General features: G+C 46.3%; 1 protein-coding gene across 3 annotated transcripts in view; it reads right to left on the reverse strand.

Annotated features, from left to right (window-relative positions):
• SRGAP3 (SLIT-ROBO Rho GTPase activating protein 3) overlaps nt 1-20,321 on the reverse strand; it is a 250,690-nt gene that overhangs the window by 126,949 nt on the left and 103,420 nt on the right. For all 3 annotated transcript variants that reach the window (XR_009505955.1, XM_059940258.1, XM_059940259.1), the window contains exon 2: nt 5,660-5,852. Coding sequence is in view for 2 of the 3 variants with exons in the window: in XM_059940258.1 (XP_059796241.1) it covers nt 5,660-5,852 (193 nt within the window). In the remaining variant the exon portion in view is untranslated. The remainder of the gene's footprint in view (nt 1-5,659; nt 5,853-20,321) is intronic.

Raw genomic sequence — 20,321 nt, forward strand, 5'->3', positions numbered from 1 at the left:
GGCCAGCGCAGGTCAGGTCCGGCTGCAAAAGGGCAGTGGATTATGGATTTTATGCTGGGGGAGAGGAGGGGTCTGGAAAGCCAGCACAGCCTGAAAGTGAATTGTAAACAATTTATCACCTAGAAAGTCATCATCCTGGGCAACTCTTCAACAGTGAATGGCCATCAGAATCCCCCGGAGGGCTTGTTAAAATACAAATTGCTGGGCCCCACCCCCAGAGTTTCTCATTCAGCGGGTCTGAGGGGAGGCCAGAGACTTTGCTCTTCTGACAAGTCCCCCCGGCATGGGGACGCTGAAGCTGCTGGTGAAGACCACACTCTAAACTAGAGCTCGACCTCTGCGGTCCCGATCCCCCAGTGAAGGACTGTCCTCTCAGCAACCCTGTGCCTGTGCCAGGCACCACAACTGGTGGTACCTTTGCCTTCACCCAAATGGCCTCCCCAAGCTCCTACTGCAGCCGCAAATGTCCCCTTCCCTGCCCCCAACCACCCCCAGCCCAGAGCCACATTAATTACCACCTGACCTTCATTCATTCATTCAACAAACATTCAGTGAGGACCAACCATATGCCAAACCTGGTGCCAGGTGCTAGGGACCCCAAGTCAACAGCCACCTCCTCTTCCATCTCAGAGCTGGCAGCCCAGTCGTCAAAAGAGGGACAGACAAGGAAAAAAGGTGACTACAACACAGGGTGGCAGCTTCTGCCTTAGGCCCTTCTCAAGTCCCTGCATCTCAAGTCAGAAACAGATTCTTCTCTTTTCCTCAATTCTGCCTCTGACAGATTTCCCAGCACCTGTCCACTCTCTGTCAGCTCTGCTATCACCCAGGCCATCGTCACCCCTGCCTGGAGAGCTATACTCCCATCACCCTGCTAGTCTCCTCAGCTCCACTCTTGCCCCCTCCAATCCCGGGTGATCTTTCAAAAATGGAAATCAGATCATGCTACTCCTACTGAGGATGGCTCTCCTCGCCACCAGTTCCAGCCCCACTGGCCTCTCTTCCCCTCACACTGTCCCCACGGCTGCTCCTTCTCATCCCTCGGGTCTCCGCTTAAATGCCACTTCCTCCAGAAGCCTTCCCTGGCTGACGCTTTAGCTCAGTGTGGAGGATTCAAGAGGGCTGCAAATCCTTTGACAGTCCTCCAGTGAGAGGAGGGCTTTATTTTCCTTCCCTTGAAGCTGAGCTAGAGCTGAGACCACTCTGATCAAGAGAATCTGGGCAGGGGCTGGAGGTGGGGTCCAAGAAGACTGCGGATTTCCCCCTGCCACCTCGGTGCCCTGAGCTCCCACGACTGCAGTGAGGCCCTGGCCCCATGTGGAGAGGGAGGCAGCCCAGCTGAGCCCAGCCTTACAGCTGTCTTCACCAAAGTGCCAGGGAACGTGGGGGAAGCTGTCTTAGACGCTCCAACCCCTACCCTAGCAATCTTTCCATCCCAGCAATCACTGGATTTGTTTATTTGTTTTCTATGTTTGATTTGCATCTCTCTCCTCCACTAGATGGTAAGTTCCACCACAGCAGGAACCAAGTCTGTCTTGTTTGCCACTGTAAGCCAGGGCCAGGCACGTGGTAGGTGCTCGATAAATACCGACTGAATAAGCAAATCAACAAGCGCAGAATATTGCGGGCACACACAGGAAGGCATCAGGTCAGACTCAAGGAAGCTTTGCAGAGGAAGTGACATCTAAACGCTGAGGCCTAAAGAACAAGCAGGTGGCAGGGTTCAAAGAACAGGGCCTCGGGGACTGGGTGCCTGCCCCAAGCACACCACCTATGGACATCCCCCACACCACGTGCTCGAGAGAGAGAGAGAGAGAGAGAGAGAGAGAGAGAGAGAGAGAGAGAGAGAGGAGGGACAGTGTCTCATTAACCTGTGTGTCTTCATCATGAAGCACGGTCTAAGAAAATAAGAGGTCCTCAATATACACATTTCAAATATGATGGCCCACATGGCTTTTCGGAGAGAGAAGCCTGAGCTGGAAGCCAGGAGCCCTGGCTTTTCTCACTCAACAGCTCACGATGTGTCCCTTGTAAAATCCCACTCAGCTTGCCTGGCACTCAGTTGGCTTGAGATAAAACCACTGGTTCCCTCTCTGCATCCCTGGGTTATCATCAGGATTGTAAGAGAGCAAAGACGTCAGAGTGCTTTGAAAAAAGTGTTGGAATAGAAATATGTGATGGTAGAAAAGACACATGTGATGATGTTGTTCTCTGAATGTTCAACCTGCCCCAGGTAAACCGTCAGGGCCACCAGCTGAGCCTTTCTTTGAATCAGGTGCCACATGGAACTCAGCCTGGGTGAGTCTAGCCCAGACTCCTCTTGGGTACCTCCTGGGCAGCTGTAAATTTTTCAACTGCCCAGGTGGAGAGGGAGCAGCTGGAGCCGTAGAGCAACGGAGCCCATGGAGCAAAAGGAGGAGCACTGGACTTGGAGTCAAGGGATGTGAGTTCCTGTCATGGACTGAATGTTTGTGTCGCCCCAGAAGTCATATGTTGACACCCTACTCCCAATGTGATGGTGTTAGGACATGGGGCCGTTGGCAGGTAATTAGGATTAGATAAGGGCGAGAGGAAGGAAGCCCTCATGATGGGATTAGTGCCCTTGTAAGAGTCTCTAGAGCTTGCTTCCTCTCTCTGTTCCTCTCACTGTGTGAGGACACAAGGAGAATCAGGCGTCCGCAAGCCACAGGAGGGCGCTCGCTAGAACCTCACCACGCCGGCACCCTGACCTCAGGCTTCCGGCCTCCAGAAGTGTGAGAAAAACACGTGTGTTTACAAGCCACCCAGTCCATGGCACTTTGTTATAGCAGCCCAAGGGGACTACGGCAGTGCCCATCCCAGTTTTGCCACTAATTTGCTGTGAGATCTTGGGCAAATTAATTCCCTCTCTGAACCAAATCTCTCAGCCACAGTGAACTTTATAGACCAAGTAAATCCCCTCCCTCCCTTTCTTCCTCCCTTCCTCCTGCTCACTCACGAAGTTCCCACCTCTGCCCCGAGGGGGCCCAGTGCAGTAGGAATAAAATGACCAGACCCACACCCTGAGAGGGTACCTGGCAGATAGGTGGACCCTCTTAATAAAGGATCTACAAGACAGCAGGACAAGGCTTCTCTGGACAGCCAGGACAGAGCACAGCACAGACCCTGTGCACTGAGCTCCAAAGAAGAGGCAGCCACAGGTCAGGCTGGTTGGCCCTGGGGTCAAAGGGCAAGTCCAGGCATCCCCTGGAGACTCCTGCTTCCAAAAGCCATCGGGGGCAATGCCAAAGCATTAGCCTCATGTAGAGGGCCTGCAGCAGCTGCACTGGCCAGGGCCACACCCTAATTAGACGTTCAGAGTGTGTCCAGCGGCCTGCTTGGCCGGACTGCCAGCTGGGGCTCCTGTTCTGTCTGGTGGCCTCAGTTAATGAAGCCATGAGGGGCTGACTGAGCTCATTACAGGCAATGCAAGGGAACAGGGGATGCCCGCCCATGCTCCCCCAGTGCCCCGCCTCCCTCCTCTCCACCATGTTCACACCGAGAACGGGAAGGGAGCTGATTTCAAACCAAGAGGAAGGAGAGGGGCAGGAGCTGAGCTCCAGCCCGATCACACAGCCTGGATGGCTCCCACGACAGCCCAGCCAGAGACGTGCGCTTCTGCAGTGTGTCTGTGGTTTTAGGGGAGTGTTCAGAGTCCATGGCTGTTCTCAGACCACACCCAGGCCCTTTCTTATCTCCGGCCAAGGAGGCAGAATGAGAGCAAAGGTTCAAATCTGCCACTTTCCAATAACTGGCCCACAGACATGTTTGTACAAGCCGCCCGGTCAGAGCTTCGCTGTCCTCGTCTCTCAGATGGGGTGGTAATACCCACCCAGCTCAAAGTAAGTACTCAGTTAATGTGCTCAATAAATCATCACTGTTGTTTTTATTATTAAAAGACAGGCAAGAAAAGGCACCAAAATGTGAGCTGAGTGGTGGGACTGCGAGTAATTTTTTTTTCTTCTACTTTTCTACATTTTCTAAATTGTATACAATGAGTATTTTACTTTTATCATTTAAAAAAGCACACACTTTCTCCAAAAAATTTATCAGAAAAACGAGATTATGTATGAAAGGGCCCAGATAGTACCTGGGAGGAAGTTATTAATAGAAGCATCCTTCTGCAATGAAAGTTTGAATAGATGAGATTGGGTGGAAAAACATGCACGGTATTTGCAAAAGTGTAATACATTTTTGCCCTTTAATAAAGCAGTTTCTTCTCCCCATATGTCAAGGGAAGAAGGCACAAAAGTGAGTGTTCAAATGCTGAGGCACCGATTTAGGGAGATGTTGAGGGGAGCTTAAAGGAACAGCACTCCCTGGCCAGAGCAGAATGCAAAAGACAGAGAGAGCAAGGTGGACGCAACTAAACAAAGTGTGGTCTATACACACAATGGAGTATCATTCAGCCTTAAAAAGGAAGAACATTCTGACACATGTGACAACATGGGGGTACCTTGCGGACATTAGGCGAAGTGGAATAAGCCAGGCACAAAAGGACAAATACTGTATGATTCCACTAATATGAGGTCCCTAGAGCAGTCAGACTCATAGAGATAGACAGTAGAATGGTGGGTGCCAGGGCAGGGGGAGAGGGAAATGGAGTATTATTTACAGGGTGCAGAGTTTCACACTTGTAAGATGAAGCAAGGGTTCTGGGGAAGGATGGGGGTGATGGTTGCACAACAGTGTGAATGTACTTAATGCCACACCCCTGTACATTTTAAAATATTTAAGATGGTAAACTTTATGTTATGTGTATTTTACCACAATTTAAACCTACGTAGAGAGAAAAAAAGAGATGGAACCCAGGGGAAAGAAGAACAGGGCAGGCAGGATGAAACAAGTCTCTGGTCTCCTGGGGTTGAGGGCCATTCACTGGAGAGATGACCCACAGGGGAGGGGGACCTCCAGGCAGTATGGCGGAGGGGGAGACAGGTGCAGGAGGAAGCATCCCCGTGAGGTCGCGGCTCCTGCCCACACCTGGCGGCTGGCCCCACGGGTTCTGAGCTGGGGGCATTTGCAGCTGGAAGACTCAGCCAGGGACGTGCCCAAGAGGACCAAACTTCCCTCCCTCCTCGAAATCAGAGCTTGGGGTATGAGAAATTAGGCCGTGGAGGGTGTGTGTATGTAAATAAGCAACTAAGGCAGCAACTAAGCCTGGCACCGTCCTCCAGGGGAGGAAGGAAGAGGAATGCTTTGAGCATCTGTTTCACAGGGAAGAAATTCTGAGGCCATTGTGCTGAAGGAATGCAGACATGGGCTGGCTCACCCCCAGATAAAAGAGAACTAGGTAGAGTCAGGATGTCCTGAAAGGAGGTGGGCTGTCACCTTGGCCCAAATGGAAGCCAGCGCAGAGCCTGGTGCTTGGTGGGATAATCACAACAGAACAATTTATTGAGCACTTACTCTCTGTGACAAGCACTTCTCTTGGGTCCCTTGTGTATTCCCTTCAGCATCTTTATGGGTAGCAACTATTTCTAGCTTCACTTTACGCTGAGGAAGACTGAGGCTTGGAGTTGGAAGTTACCTGCAGACCCCAGGCCCTAGAAGCACACCATTTGCCCCCAGTGAGTCCTTGCCTCCTTTCTGCTTCAGCCCCGGCCCTGCCTCCTGCCACCCCAGACCCCTGGCCCCTTCTCACTTGAACTGGTGCTCCCGGGAGCTGCGGATCTTGGAAGAGAAGCGCTCAGCCAGTTTCTCCAGGCTGCGGGAGTACTCGAGCTCGATCTCAGCTTTCCGGCGGAAAAACTCCTGGAGGTCCTGGAGCAGCTGCAGCCTCGACTCAGACTGCTGCTCCAAGCACTTGAACTGCTCCACCAGCTGCGTGCGGATCTCTGCGGGCAGAGGGAGGAGCAGGCTGTTAGGCAATGGTGGGGACAGCAGAGGGACCCACCCAGTTGACCCAATGCCAGTGGCCCAAGCACTGCAATTCCAGCTGCCCCCTCCCTACCATCTGCCACCCAGAGCCTCTCCAGGCATTGGCAGGACGATTTAGCAAATGCCAGTTTTTGCCATGGTGTAACCCAGTGTTTTCCAAAGTTGAATCATTGCACGTCACCACCACGATTTTTGCCATACCCGCACACCACCAGCATTATTATTTCTTCCATATGATCTAGTAAATTCGCTCATTTTTCTTACTGGAAAGAACTTACTTGAAACATACAGTTTTATGTCATTATGACAAGGGTAAAACTAGAACGACTTGCCATCCTGATACATAGAAAATTTATTCAACAAAAACAGAAATTTTGTAAAATTCTCTCTAAACACTACTGCTATCAAATGCCCTAAGCCTAAACTGCTCAATCTCCATCAACACGAGGAATACGGGAGCGTGAGAGGAGTTAAAGACAGACTTTCTCCAGGTATAGTCAGGACTGAGCGAGGGCTGAGCGTTTCAGGGTTGTTCACTCTTAGGTTTCAGGGTTATTTAAGGCCATGTCTGTGTTCTACTCTGAATCACCTTGAGTTCCATGCATCAACATCTCAGGTACCACCAGAGAATGTAGCCCAGACTTCAGGAAATCCTGACAGAGCGAACCAGGTCTGTGCAACCAGGGCAAAAGTTCATAAGCAGGGGCTAGAGAGAAAAATCACAGCCAGATCCCAGTGGTTTTGCCACTGCTGCCATCTCCATGCATTAACCCCTTCCCTGCCATGCCACGAGCTGCTCAAGAGATCAGTCTCCCCACACTATGCTCACACCAGCTCCCTGCTCAAAACTGCGCAAGGCCCCCTCTCTGGCTGAGTATTAAGTCCAACTCCTTAGCATGGAATTCAAGGCCACCCATCACCTGGCCCTAAACTTCACTTCTCTGGATTTACCACCAGTGGGCTCTCCAAGTAATCCAAACCAGTCCTGGAGGTGTCCAATTCCTCCTGCAGAAATGGGCCTCCTGTCTGAAAAGGTGGCCAGCACCATCTTAGCATCCTTTGGAGAAATGGTCTTCAAAGGGGGTAGCCCTACTCTGGGGCACTCGAAGCCTTCCCAAGGGGTGCGCAGGCAGGAAGTGTTACAAAGGAATCGGTTTGCGATCCTGTTTCCATTCCCACTCTTGCCTCCTCTGCCTGAGAATGCGCCTCAGCATCTCTCCTTTCCCACCTCACTCTTCACAACCGTCCTCTCTCTTTGCAGAAGAAAGACCAACTTCTTCCTCGTCCAGAATCTGGCTATGGTGCAGTGCCCCAAAGTGTCAAGACAGACTTTGAGGACGATTTAGAATGTTGGTGCTAGCACATCTTCTTTAACTTAATTCATAAACCCTTGCTCCTCAAAGTGTGGTCCATGGACCAGCAGCACTGGCATCACCCAGAGACTTATTAGAAACACAGAACCTCAGGTCCCAACCCAGACCTTCTGAATCACAATCTGCATTTTAACACGATCCCTGGATGGTCCTTATGCCATCAACCTTAAAGCCACCAACCTGCCATCCATATCATTATGAGAAGTATTTCCCATACTATCTTACTTTTTATTTTTAGTAATTATTTATCAAATTATAAAACATTGATATTATTTTGATGAACTGTATGATAAATCAATCTGAAATAAAGATACTTAGGGTTTTATGGTCAAAGGAAATTTTTTTAAAGGTCCATTTCAACTTACATACATATTTTGGGTAAAAAGAAGAGAGTAATCAATAAAAAAGTTCAGGGACTTCCCTGGTGGTCCAGTGGCAAAGAATCTGCCTTACAATGCAGGGGACGCGGGTTCGATCCCTGGTCAGGGAACTAAGATCCCACATGTCGTGGGGCAACTAAGCCCGTGTGCCACAACTACTGAGCTCGTGTGCCTCAAAGAGAGATCCCACGTGCCGCAACTAAGACCTGACACAGCCAAAAAATAAATAAAATAAATAAATAATAAGTAAAAAAATAAAAAAGTTCAAGCATAAAAATATATTACAATAAAATTCTGTGAAGGAAGTAGAAGGAAATTATGAGTTCAAGAAGGTAAAGACAGGAACAATGTAAATGTAAAATTTCTACCTTGTACACATAATTTTTGATGAGTGGTGGTGGATACCAATGTATTGTGGTATTTATCTTACCACCTGGTAATTCCACTCATGGATCATACCCCAAAGAAATCAGTGTTTATGTCTACAAAAAAATATGGAAAAATACTCATAGAAGATTTATAGCTAAATATTAGAAACAACCCAAAATGTCCATTAAGAGTAGATAAGATTTTTTTTCAATAGGGCAATTTATTTCAAAATGCTTGTCACTCTTAAAATAGTCAAGTGAATTTATGCAAAGAGTAGGTAAGATTTTTTAAATGTGAGATATTCATTCAATGGAATACCATACGATAAAGAAAAAATGAACTACTGCTTGCTACCTGCTTAAATCTCCTTATGTTGATGGAAAGAAGGAAGAAAACATGAGATCATGCAAAAATAGTTTATGGTGATAGAGGTCAGAGAAATGATCACCTTTGGGGGGTACTGACTGAGAGGGGATGCGAGGGTGCATTCTGGAATGCTGGAGATAGACAGTTACACCTTGATCTGGGTGGTAGGCACACTGGTAAAAATGAACTGAGCTGCACACTTAAGATCTGGGCATTCTACTGTTTGTAAGTGATACTTCAATAAAAAGGCAAACTAAAAATTGCTGTTATTTAGTTTCCATTTGATACATTTAAGAGAGTAGGGTAATTTTGCTCTAGGAGGTCAATATTTACAACATGGCAGAAATGATATCCTTTGTAACTATTTAAACTTCTAATGAAACAGTTCAGATGTCAAGTTAAAATGTGTGGGGCAAAAGAGATTTTTTCCCCCCAAAGTTCATTTAGAGGGTAGGCAAGCAAAAAAGTTTTAAAACCAGTGCTTTAGAGCCCAAGCTCTGCTCCTCCCAGGAAGTCCTGGACAGCTCAGCCCTCGTGACCCTCCTCTGAACTCCCTTGGTACTTGCAATTACTCTCAGACCGCCTCGAGCTATTTCTTTAATTCTTCATGTATGCGCGTCATATCGCCTTAGCTCCTCCAATGAAATTTAAGTTCTAACAGTGGATTCTCCCAGCACACATGGTATATCAGTATCTGTATAGCAAATTACTATTTACCTTTACCAAGTGCTTTTACCCAAGGACATCAAATGCTGTGATTATGGGAATCTCACCCAACACACACACACACACACACACACACACACACACACACCACACAAGCACCATACACACACCACACATACACCAGACACACAACACACGCCACACACTCACACAAAACGCACACACCACACTCACATACCATGCACCCATTTACACACACCACACACACCCACCACACATACACACACCATACACACACCACATACATATACCACACAAACTCACATACCACGCATACACCACATACACCACACACACCACACAACCACAACCACCACACACACACACTACAAACACACCACATACCACACACACACCACACATGTCCACATGCACACTCACACACATACACCACACACATTCACACATACACTATTCCCACACCAGACATGGATATTATTATTATCCATTTTTACAGATGAAGAAACCAAGGCTTCTGTGTGAACCAATCAGGAACTTGTCCAAGGTCACATTTTGTTCTATGAACTGTAACAATCTACACAGGCACTCCTTGACACAGCCTACTTGTTAAATTGGATTGAGATGCCTTCACTCCCACAAGTGCAAACCCCGCCATATCAACACATAGTTACAAAAATGCTTTCTAAATATTTTTTTAAAGATTTTTTTGATGGGAACCATTTTTAAAGTCTTTACTGAATTTGTTACAATATTGCTTCTGTTTTTATGTTTTGGTTTTTTGGCCCGGAGGCATGTGGGATCTTAGCTCCCCAACCAGGGATCGAACCCGCACCCACTGCACTGGAAGGCGACGTCTTAACCACTGGACCGCCAGAGAAGTCCCTAAATATTTTTAAAATTACTTGTAGACCATCCACTATTTAGGACTCATAATAACCTTAATAATAATTGTGAGCACTTACAGAGCACATCACGTGTTCCACGCCTGATGCTGAGTTCTTTGGATATTTATCTCACATAATCTGTATAGCACCCCCTCTAAGGTGGGTGCTACTGGTATTCCCCCACTTTTTCCCCATAGATGAGGAAGTGGAGGCTCAGAGGTAAGTAGCCTCTGGTCATAACAGCTGGTGTGCGGCAGTTAAGCTAAAACTCAAGCCCAGCTCCTTCAGATGGGAGCAATGACCCACCCAACTCCTCACTAAACTGAGGCCATATTACTTTTTTTAAAAAGACTTGAATCTAACTTCTTGTGTTGAATACACAAGAAGTTGTGTATTCAACTTCTTGTATCCTTTTTGTAACAAGACGGTGGGCTAAAGAGATATTATTTATCAAAAATGCTGCAGCCACTGCCTTCCTCCATTACAGGGCATGATCAGGAGCCAATGTTCTCATATTTTAGAGGAAAATCTCATAAATCACACTGTGCTGACAGGAGATGATTTGGAAGGAGCAGAGAAACCTCCCCCAGTTCACACAAGCAGCTGGAGGCTCTAGCAGCTTGGACGGCTCAGAGTCAAGTCTTTCTAGCAGGAAACGCCCTGGCAGGAGCCGGACTGCAGCCTGCTGGTGCTGTAGAACCCTGCAGGGATTTGACTACCCATCTTCTTATCTCTAACTCCCTTCCAAATTGCTGCTCCTTGGAGCCAGCACAGATTTGGTTTTTCTCCTGGAAGATTTCAAAAGGAGGGGAAAATAAATAAATAAATAAAACAATTGCTCGCAAGGCACAGACTTCATTCAGAAGACTGTCCCCTGGGAGTGGTTCCAGTCTCAGCACAGCACTGAGTGGCAGAAAAAACAAAGGGGGTTGGGCAGGGAGGAGAAGGGGCTTGGAAAGTCGGGAAAGGCTTTGATGTCAGAACCTTAGAGCTGCAGAGGACCTGCATGACTCCTGGCGCAGCCTCTGGTTTTACAGACAGAGGCGTGAAGCCCAGAGAAGGTCTCCTGAAGCACAGCTCTCCCTGTGTCACTCTCCTGATAAAACTCTCCATGGAGTAATAGGGAAGAACAAATCCTACTCCATATTTGATGTGCTTCTTTTACTTTAACCTTTGTATTCTATTGCTTTTGCTACAAGTTAACCATGAAAAGCATGTTGCCTATGGCCTGAAATATACAGGATAGCCCGTTCTCAAGTCTCCGGCCTTTAAAGGGATAACACTCTTCCATTCATATAGAGATTAAAAAGTTGCAGAACAGAGAATAACATTTGTCTTGTTGGAGGTTTACAGGAACACTGTGACCAGGCCTGCGTAAACAGCTGCAAGAACAAAGGATTCAAAGGATTCCGGCGCCAAGAAGTTTGCAACCACCAACCACACCCCCTCCCCTTTTAGTATGAAAGAAGCCTGAATCCTGACTCGGGGAAGATGGTCCTTTGGGACACTAGTCCATCATCTTCTCGGTCTGCTGGCTTTCCGAATAAAGTCACTATATTCCCTGCCACAACAACCCGTCTCTCAAATTACTGGCCTGTTGTGCCGCGAGCAGGACGACCTTGGACTTAGTAACGAGGACTCCCTATTGCTTACAGGATAGAGGCCAAACGCCACCGACATTCAGAGTCCAAGAATCGACAGCCTGCCTAACCACCCCCTTAACACTCCCGCTTATTCTGCAAGCAACAGTCTCACCCAAGACCATGGCGCCTGCACCAATGCTACCACCCATGGCAATACTCAGGTGACCCACGTTCCAGGCGGACAAATTTCCTCACACTCTTCACCCCACTCACAACCACAACCTCACAAGCAGAGGGAGCAGGGAGATTCTTCAGATCCAAGGTAATTAGGAATTCTTTTTTTTTTTTAATTTTAATTTATTTTGATTCTTTTCTCTCTTTTTTTAAAATTTATTTATTTATTTATTTGTTTTTTGGCTGCATTGGGTCTTCATTGCAGTGCGTGGGCTTCTCACTGCGGTGGCTTCTCTTGTTGCAGAGCGCGGGCTCTAGGTGCGCAGGCTTCAGTAGTTGTAGCACATGGGCTCAGTAGTTGTGGCGCACGGGCTTAGTTGCTCCGCGGCATGTGGGATCTTCCAGGACCAGGGCCCAAACCCGTGCCCCCTGCATTGGCAGGCGGATTCTTAACCACTGCGCCACGAGGGAAGCCCTCTATTTTTTTTTTTTAATTAATAGACTATTTTTAGAGCAGTTTTAGGTTTAGAGAAAAATTAACCAGAAAGTGCAGAGTTCTCATATAACCTCTCTCACTCTCCTGCACAGATCCCCCTATTATTAGCCTCTTGCATTGGTGTGGTACATTTATTACAATAGATGGACAATACTGATATATTATTATTAACTAAAGTCCATAGATTACATTAGAGTCACTCTTGTGTTTTACATCTATGGGTTTTAAAAAATGCATAATGTCATGTAGGCATCACTACAGTATTATACAGAGTATTTTCACTGCCCTAAAAATCCCCTGTGCTCCACCTATTCATCCTTTCCTCCCTCCTCGCCCTAACCCCCAGCAACTACTCATCTTTTTACTATCTCTGTAGTTTTGCCTTCTTCTGAACGTCATATAGTTGGAATCATACATTATGCAGGCTTTAAAACTACTTAGTAATATGCACTTACGGTTCTTTCATGTCTTTTCATGGCTTGATGGCACATTTCTTTTTATTGCTGAATAATATTCCATTATTTGTAATAATATTCATGGTTTCTTTATCCACTCACCTTTTTGACAATTATGAATATTTTGTGCAAGCTTTTGTGTAAACATAAGTCATCACCCCATCTGGATAAATACCTTTTTGTTAACTAATAGACTAAATTTAAGAGCAGTTTTAGGTTTACAGGAAAAAGAGGGAATTCTAGTTTTAAAACACAGGAGTTTTAAAAATTAGTACAAAATTCAAAAAGTAGAAAGCGTATGAAGAGGAAGTTCTCTCTTCCACCCTTGTTAACCAGCCACCTAGTCCCTCTCTAGCAAGGTAACCAAGTTTCCAAGTTCATGTTTCTAGAAATAATTGCATATTTCAAAAACATTATTTCCCCTGTTTTTATACATATTATAGCATGACATTCACAGAGTTCTGTACTTTCTTCTTTTAAGAATACATTGTAAGGGATTTCGCTGCAATGCAGGGGGCACAGATTCAATCCCTGTTCGGGGAACTAAGATCCCGCATGCTGCATGGTGCAGCCAAAAACAAAACACACAAACACACACACACACAAAATACACTGGGGAACTCAATCCATGTCATTTTATAAAGAACTTCCACATTCCTTTTTACAGCACTATAGAATTCCATATTCTATATTCCAGATGTAAAATTTTTTAGCCAATCCCCTTTCCTGGACCTTTAGGTTGTTTGTAATTGTTTACCACCATAAAAAGTGCTGGAATAAACAACCATATACAAGCCTCATTTTGCACAAGTGCAGGGATGTCACCTGTGTAATGAATTCTTCACATAGAGGTGCAGATCAAAAGGCATTGATGTTAGCATTTTCAGATTGCAAAAGTGCCCTTCCCTGAAGTTTCACCAACTTGTACTCCCAGCAGAAATTTATGTGAGGGTCACAGGGACTATTAGAAACCTGACACGGTGGGATTTACTTCAAAATAACCTTGGGTAGGGGACCAGGGAGTGGTAGCAATATAGGTAAAAAACATGATTGGCCTTGAGTTGACTGGTGAAGTTTAGCTGTAGTGATGAACATGGGGAATTTCTAATTTTGTGATGTTTGAAACTTTCCATAATAAAAAGGAGAACAAAGAAAGTCAGACAAAGCCAGAAATATGATACAGAGCCTGCAGCTCTGGTTAACAGGTCTGACCAGTTAGAAATTAAGAATGCCAATAACTTGTCCCTAGAGGCCTCTGCCCCTAGCCTGCAGAGGGCTCTCCTGGGCTAGAAGGAGGGGCCAGAGCACAACCCTCAGAGCAGGCCCCACTCAATTCTCATCCTTGGACCCTGTCCTGAGAATGTGGTAACTTTTCTGACACTCCCTGGGACGGTGAGGCCCCACTTTCACAGTCTGTGTCCGTCCTGAAAATCAAGATCAAGTGAGTGTTTGCCCCTCTGCTCGCCAGAGGCAGCTGGTGTACCCGCCCCAGGATAAAGTTTCAGGAGCTAACAAGGAGGATGGTATGTTACACAACTATGCACAATCCTGCCTGAGGCTGGCACTATTCTCATTCCTACTTTACAGATGAAGCAATTGAGACACAAGGAGGGGGTGTGAGTGCCTATGGTCACCCAGAAAGTGGCAGAGCCAGGGCGCAAATCCAGAGTAAGGAGCAGATAGGAGCCAAGATGACCCAGTCTCCAGGTCAGGGTGCTTTCCCTGGGTGGGGGGTCCCAACGGCCCCTCTTGCAAGGATCAGGTCCCACTCCACCACCTGTCTCCACCCCCAACTCCATCTGTCATCTCTGTGCCATTCTCACTGGTTCTGACTGTCATCGTGTCCCCCAGTGCAACCTGACCTTGACCTCAGGCCCTCCTGTGATGGAAGAAGACATCAGTTCAAAGCCTGGCCCTGCCACATATTCAGCAGGTGAACTTGGGAACATTTCCTCATTTCCCAAGGACTCAGTTCCCCCTGTAAAATGGGGATGATAGTAATCTACCTCATATTGTTGTTGTAAGGGTTCATAAGTGACCATGGAGAAAGCTCTTGGTACAGTGCCTCATCTGTATCAGCACTGCACACAGTGGCCACTAGCCACACGCGGCAATTTAAATTTGATCAAAATAAAACATTCATTCCTCAGCTGCACGTGCCACTTTTCCAGTGCTCAAAAGCACGTGTGGCTAGTGGCTACTGTATTGGACAGCACAGAGTATTTCCATCACTGAAGAAACTTCTATTGGATAGCACTGTATGAGAGGCTCAGTAATGGTTAGCTATGATTCTCATTTATTATTATTGCTTTCTGTGGCCATTTCTCATATCCTCAGATGGAATAAAGTCCTAAGGCAGGGGTGACACCCACGTTTTATTACTCAGAATTTGCGCTCAGCGCCTCCAACAAGAGCAGTGTAATGGGGCCCGCGAGGCCCTCAGAACAGTGTGATGGAGACCCACTCTCATTGCCGCCAGCCCAACGCCCAGCATCCTGAGGGGTCCACAGCCATCCGCCTCTAGCCTTAGGAGCAGCAGTGTGGCAGAGTGGATAGACGCAGCAGAGCCTGGACTCCAACTGCTCTCATGAGTTGGAATGTTGTCTCTGCCAGAGGCCATCATGAGGTCTTGGGCAGACGAGTCATTTTCTCTGAACTGTTTTCCCATCTGTAAAAGGCAGGTAACTGTGCTTATCTTGCAGGGTTGCTGCAAAAACCAAAAATAATGTGTGGAATGTGCCAGGCACCTAGAAGACCCTCGGCAAACAGCCGCCACCGAGACGTGGCATGACACAGCAGGAAGGGCACAGCTCACAGGCTTTGGGGAAAGCCAGCCTGGACTCCAAACCGGGTTTTCTCCACTTTGTAGAAGTCGCCTTGGCTCTCTGAGTCTCTTTTCTAGTCTATAAAATGGGGAATAATAATACCTTCCTGGTGGGTTTGTCAAAAGGGCGAGAGGTGGTGTGCATATAAAGCCCCTGGCTTGGTGCCTGGTACATAGCAGTAGGCAATAAATGGCAGGAGGACTTCCCTGGTGGCGCAGTCGTTAAGAATCCGCCTGCCAATGCAGGGGGCACAGGTTTGAGCCCTGGTCCGGGAAGATCCCACATGCTGTGGAGCAACAAAGCCCGTGCGCCACAACTACTGAGCCTGCGCTCTAGAGCCCGCGAGCCACAACTACTCAGCCCGCGTGCCACAACTACTGAAGCCCGCGTGCCTAGAGCCCGTGCTCCGCAACAAGAGAAGCCACCGCAGTGAGAAGCCCACGCACGGCAACAAAGAGTAGCCCCCGCTCGGGGGCTGTACAACAGGATCCCTGTACAACAGGATCCCTGCCCTCAAGGAACTACCAGTGTACTGGGAGGATAAGGCATACCTAGGTGAAAAAAAAACTAGCAATATGAGATGGAATAATTCCCTTTCTAGGATCAGAGGCATACACCAAAAAATGTGCAGGAATTTTTATCACAACGTTATTTATAAAAGTAAAAACTTGGACACAATGTAAGATAATCCAACAACAGGGGATTGGTTAAATATCCTCATACATCCATGCGATAAACTTCTCTGCAGTTTAAAAATCAGTGCTGTATAATAGTTAATGATACAATGATATAATAGTTATTATAGTTAATATAGTAGTTAATAGTTAATAGTTACAGTAGTTAATATGTAATTAATTGGAAAGTTAAAGTTAATTGGAAAATGCCCATAATATATAGTTAAATAACAAAAGTGGGTTACAAAAATAGGAGGTATAATTTAGTCTTCCCAAAATATAACTATAGCTATTTATACACAGAGAAAAACTAAAGAATATACACCAAAGTGTTAATTGTGGTTACCTCTACATGGTGGGATTACAGATTGATTCATTTCTTGGATAAATATTTCCTGAGCACCTAGGTGCTAAGCCATGGCTTGGCAAACTTTTTCCTAAGGGACTAGATAGTAAATATTTTAGGTTTTGCAGGCCATACAGTCTCTATTGCAACTACCCAGTCCTACTGTTGTAGCACAAGAGTAGCCACAGACAGCATGGCAATGAATACAGATGGCTGTGTTTCAATAAAACTTTATTTATAAGAACAGGCAAGGGGCCACATTTGACCCATTGGACCAAGGTTGCCAACACCTGTACTAATCACTGTGCTTTTCTATTTCTATATTTTTCAAATCCTCTACATAATAGACATTACACCTCTAATATGGGGAGGGGCAGTAAATTTTAAAAAACACTCACTATCGGGAATTCCCTGGGAGTCCAGTGGTTAGGATTCCAGGCTCTCACTGCCGAGGGCCCGGGTTCGATCCCTGGTCGGGGAACTAAAATCCCACAAGTTGAGCAGCGCAGCCAAAAAAAAAAAAAAAAGGATTAAAAAAAAAGTTTCTTAAAAACAAAAAACAGCTTACTATCAATTGGCCCTGGAAAGGCCATGGTTGGGTCTAGTAGGGTAGCAACCTCAAATATCTCCAGGGGTTAGGCAGGTAACAAAAATGTGATTAGAGACCTTGTATAAAACAATACAGAGAGCACAGATCTGACCAAATATATTCAAATTCACTCTTTAATGTTAATGCTGTATCTGCTAAACAAAAGGGATCTATAAACCTCTAGTTTATGACTCCAGCAAATGTCACTTTAGCTAGTGCCAGCCCTGATTCAAACCCAGAGCATGACGGACCCCACTCTGCCATAGCTGTCCCCACCTTGACCCTATTAACTCATGTTGAAATGACCAGCCGGGGCCAGAGCTGCTAATCTTCATTGAGAAGGTGCCTCCGGCCATGTGTGCATTCACCTGACAGTAATAGGATGCAGGATGAATTTCCTTGACGACCTGATGAGAATGCCACATGGAAGAATATCCAAGGCCTCAGTGAAGCCCAAATATTTTATGCACATTGCAGCTACTGCTCACGAAGGCTTGCCATGGGATGGAAAGGCACTACATCAGGCTGAGTGATTTATGTTTCTGAAAGCTACGTGAATTATTGCCCATTACCCCGTTCTGGCAACTTTGCAAATTCCTGCCAATTGATTTTTGAAAAGAAGAGAATGAGAAACAAGGTGGGTTGCGCCTGTGTGTGTGTGTGTATGTGTGCGTGTGTGTGTGTAAAACTCTGCAAAGGTTTTCAAAGGGAATCTTTATCCATTCGACAACGGGGGCAGAGGTTAAATTTTCAAGGAGGTCAGTGAGCGGGGCCTGGTTATTTGAAGGAGTTTTATTTTTGTAGTGCACATCAAGCAAGTCTTTACAATCACTGCTCTAAATTCTTGTTGTCAATCAGGAACCTTCAGGGAAACTCTTCAGGAGACCTTCCATGCCTCAGAGGATAGATGGAGTGCAGCAAGACATAACAAAAGGAATCCAGACATGTACCTTCTCAAATTCTGAGTCCAGAGAACTTTTAGGAAAAGGCTCAGAAAAAAATACAGAATTATTATGGTTGCTGAATGGCTTAATAATGGCTTACAAGCCTGAGCACGGATAATGTTAGCACATGAACATGCTGTGGTCTGGTAAGGCTATTTCATACTCAAACATGGACTTGAAAAAATAGGGTCTGGGTTAGTTCCATCTCTGCCTTAAGGTATTAACCTCATCCATAAACTGGGGTTAATGAGACCTACTTAATAATTGTGGTAAAAATCAAATTAGGATATATATACACACATGAAAGAGTTCTATAAACAGTAAAAAGTTTAACAGGTGTGATTCTTCTTCGTGGTATGATTATTATTACTTTATAAGAGTCCATTACCTGCAAATTAGAACACAATGTGGCTGTACATCCACCAACTGCAATAGCAACACAAGCTCAACCACAAAGGAAGTGGTTACAGCGTCCTTAGCAGACGCATCTCCCAGCGTTACAGCAAATTTCAACAGTCAGGCTGGAATCCCATCACTCACACCTGGGCTGAGAGAGAGCACTTACTACCCCAGTATAAATCTATGTGTCCTGCTAATGCAATATGGAACTCTCTGCCAAGCACGTATTTCATGTCTTGGGTCCTATTACCAAAGAGGAAAAATACCTCATGTTTATTCGCTTGCCACTTGGCAGCGGAAATGTAATGGGTTCTTTCTGTTCCCTGCCGGGGCCATAACTCTTCATGAGACGTTGGCCAGATAGCCTCACTCTTCTCGGTCAGTCGGTCAATGGATTGCTTTTGTGGTCCTACTATGGACCAAGCTCTGGGCTTCAAATTCCATACAAAGCCGGGTTGTTGGATTAAGGTCTATTTCAGCATTAAGAGCTTATTGGATGTTAACCAAGTGGGCAATTTCTTAGTCTAACACCCCTCTGTGCCCCGTTTGGGCATAATTCAGGTTACGTGCTCTGTAGTTCCATAGCAATCACCTCCCAGCCAAGGTGCCCACCTCCCGCACCCATCGCGTGCAGATGAACTCCAGCCCCTCGTCCTTCCCCTTCCTCTTCCCTTGGCCTCTAGTAATTTCTCCCAACACTGAGGTGAATTGCTGGCCAGAACACAACAATAGCAGATTCTAACTTCTGGAGCACTGCCTGTTTCCTTCTGTTCAACTTTTAAATTCTCCCTCCTGAATGAGGGCAGCTGCTGTGGGTCAGCTTATGGGGGAAATGAACAGATAAAATGCCATCTAATATTGCATTCCAGTTTCCAGGACCAAACCTTTTGGATCCTGAATGTACTCCATGGTAGGAAATATATGAAATATATTTCCTATATAGCAGAAACACAAATGCCAGTGGTGCTGATTCCTTTTCAGTGTCTGTCTTTAAGAGGTCGAGGAGCGCTGGGCAAAACCACAGTCTTTACAAGGCTCTGGGCCCACCACGTCCCATAAGAAGGGACATAACAGATCTACAAGCACCTGATAGGGAGGGTGGTGGTCTGGCCTGGGTCCTACTTTCTGAAATTCTAGGGACCTTAGTGATCATCAAAGCCAGCATTTCCTCCCAGGGAGTTCCCCAGACCCCTTTGCCATGAGATGCCCCTCATTCCCACCCTGAAACTTATCTCACCACATATCCCCTAGGTGAGGAAATGGCACTTTGATTCCCCTACTTGCTCGAGTTAGAAACTGGCCGTCACCTTACCTCTCCCTTACACCCAAGCCTCCATCCCAAACCATTCTAGTGCCCCAAGACTTCTAAATTCATCCATTTCTCTCCATCTCCACCACAACCCTAGTGAAAGCCCCCGTCATCTCCGACCTAGACAACCACAGCAGCCTCCTAAACCAGTGTCCACATCACATTTGTCCCCTTTCCAATGTTTTTAAATCAGTTCTTCTTTGGAAAGTGGAACTCTCATTCATGTCACCACCAGCAAGTCCCTCTCCTCCCCATTCTTCACCTCCAGCCTAAAATCCTTCAATGGATTATCATCCCTTTTAGGATAATAGACCAACCCCTAATGGGGCCTACAAGACTCTCTGTGATGTGTTCTCTCCACCCCAGCACGGCCTCACCTGGTTCCCTTTGCCCCTTGCTCACTATCTTCCAGCCCCCCAGCCTTCTCTCTGCTGCTTGAACATACCAAGTTCTTTCCTGCCTCAGAGCACTTGCTATTCTTCTGCCTGCAATGCCCTTTTCTTCTTTTCTCCGCTTCTCTCTTATCCTAACTCCTATTTATCCTCTGGTTTGGAGAAATGGAATAACTCCTTT

The sequence above is a fragment of the Balaenoptera ricei genome, chromosome 11 (assembly GCF_028023285.1).
Source record: "Balaenoptera ricei isolate mBalRic1 chromosome 11, mBalRic1.hap2, whole genome shotgun sequence".
NCBI lineage: Eukaryota > Metazoa > Chordata > Mammalia > Artiodactyla > Balaenopteridae > Balaenoptera > Balaenoptera ricei.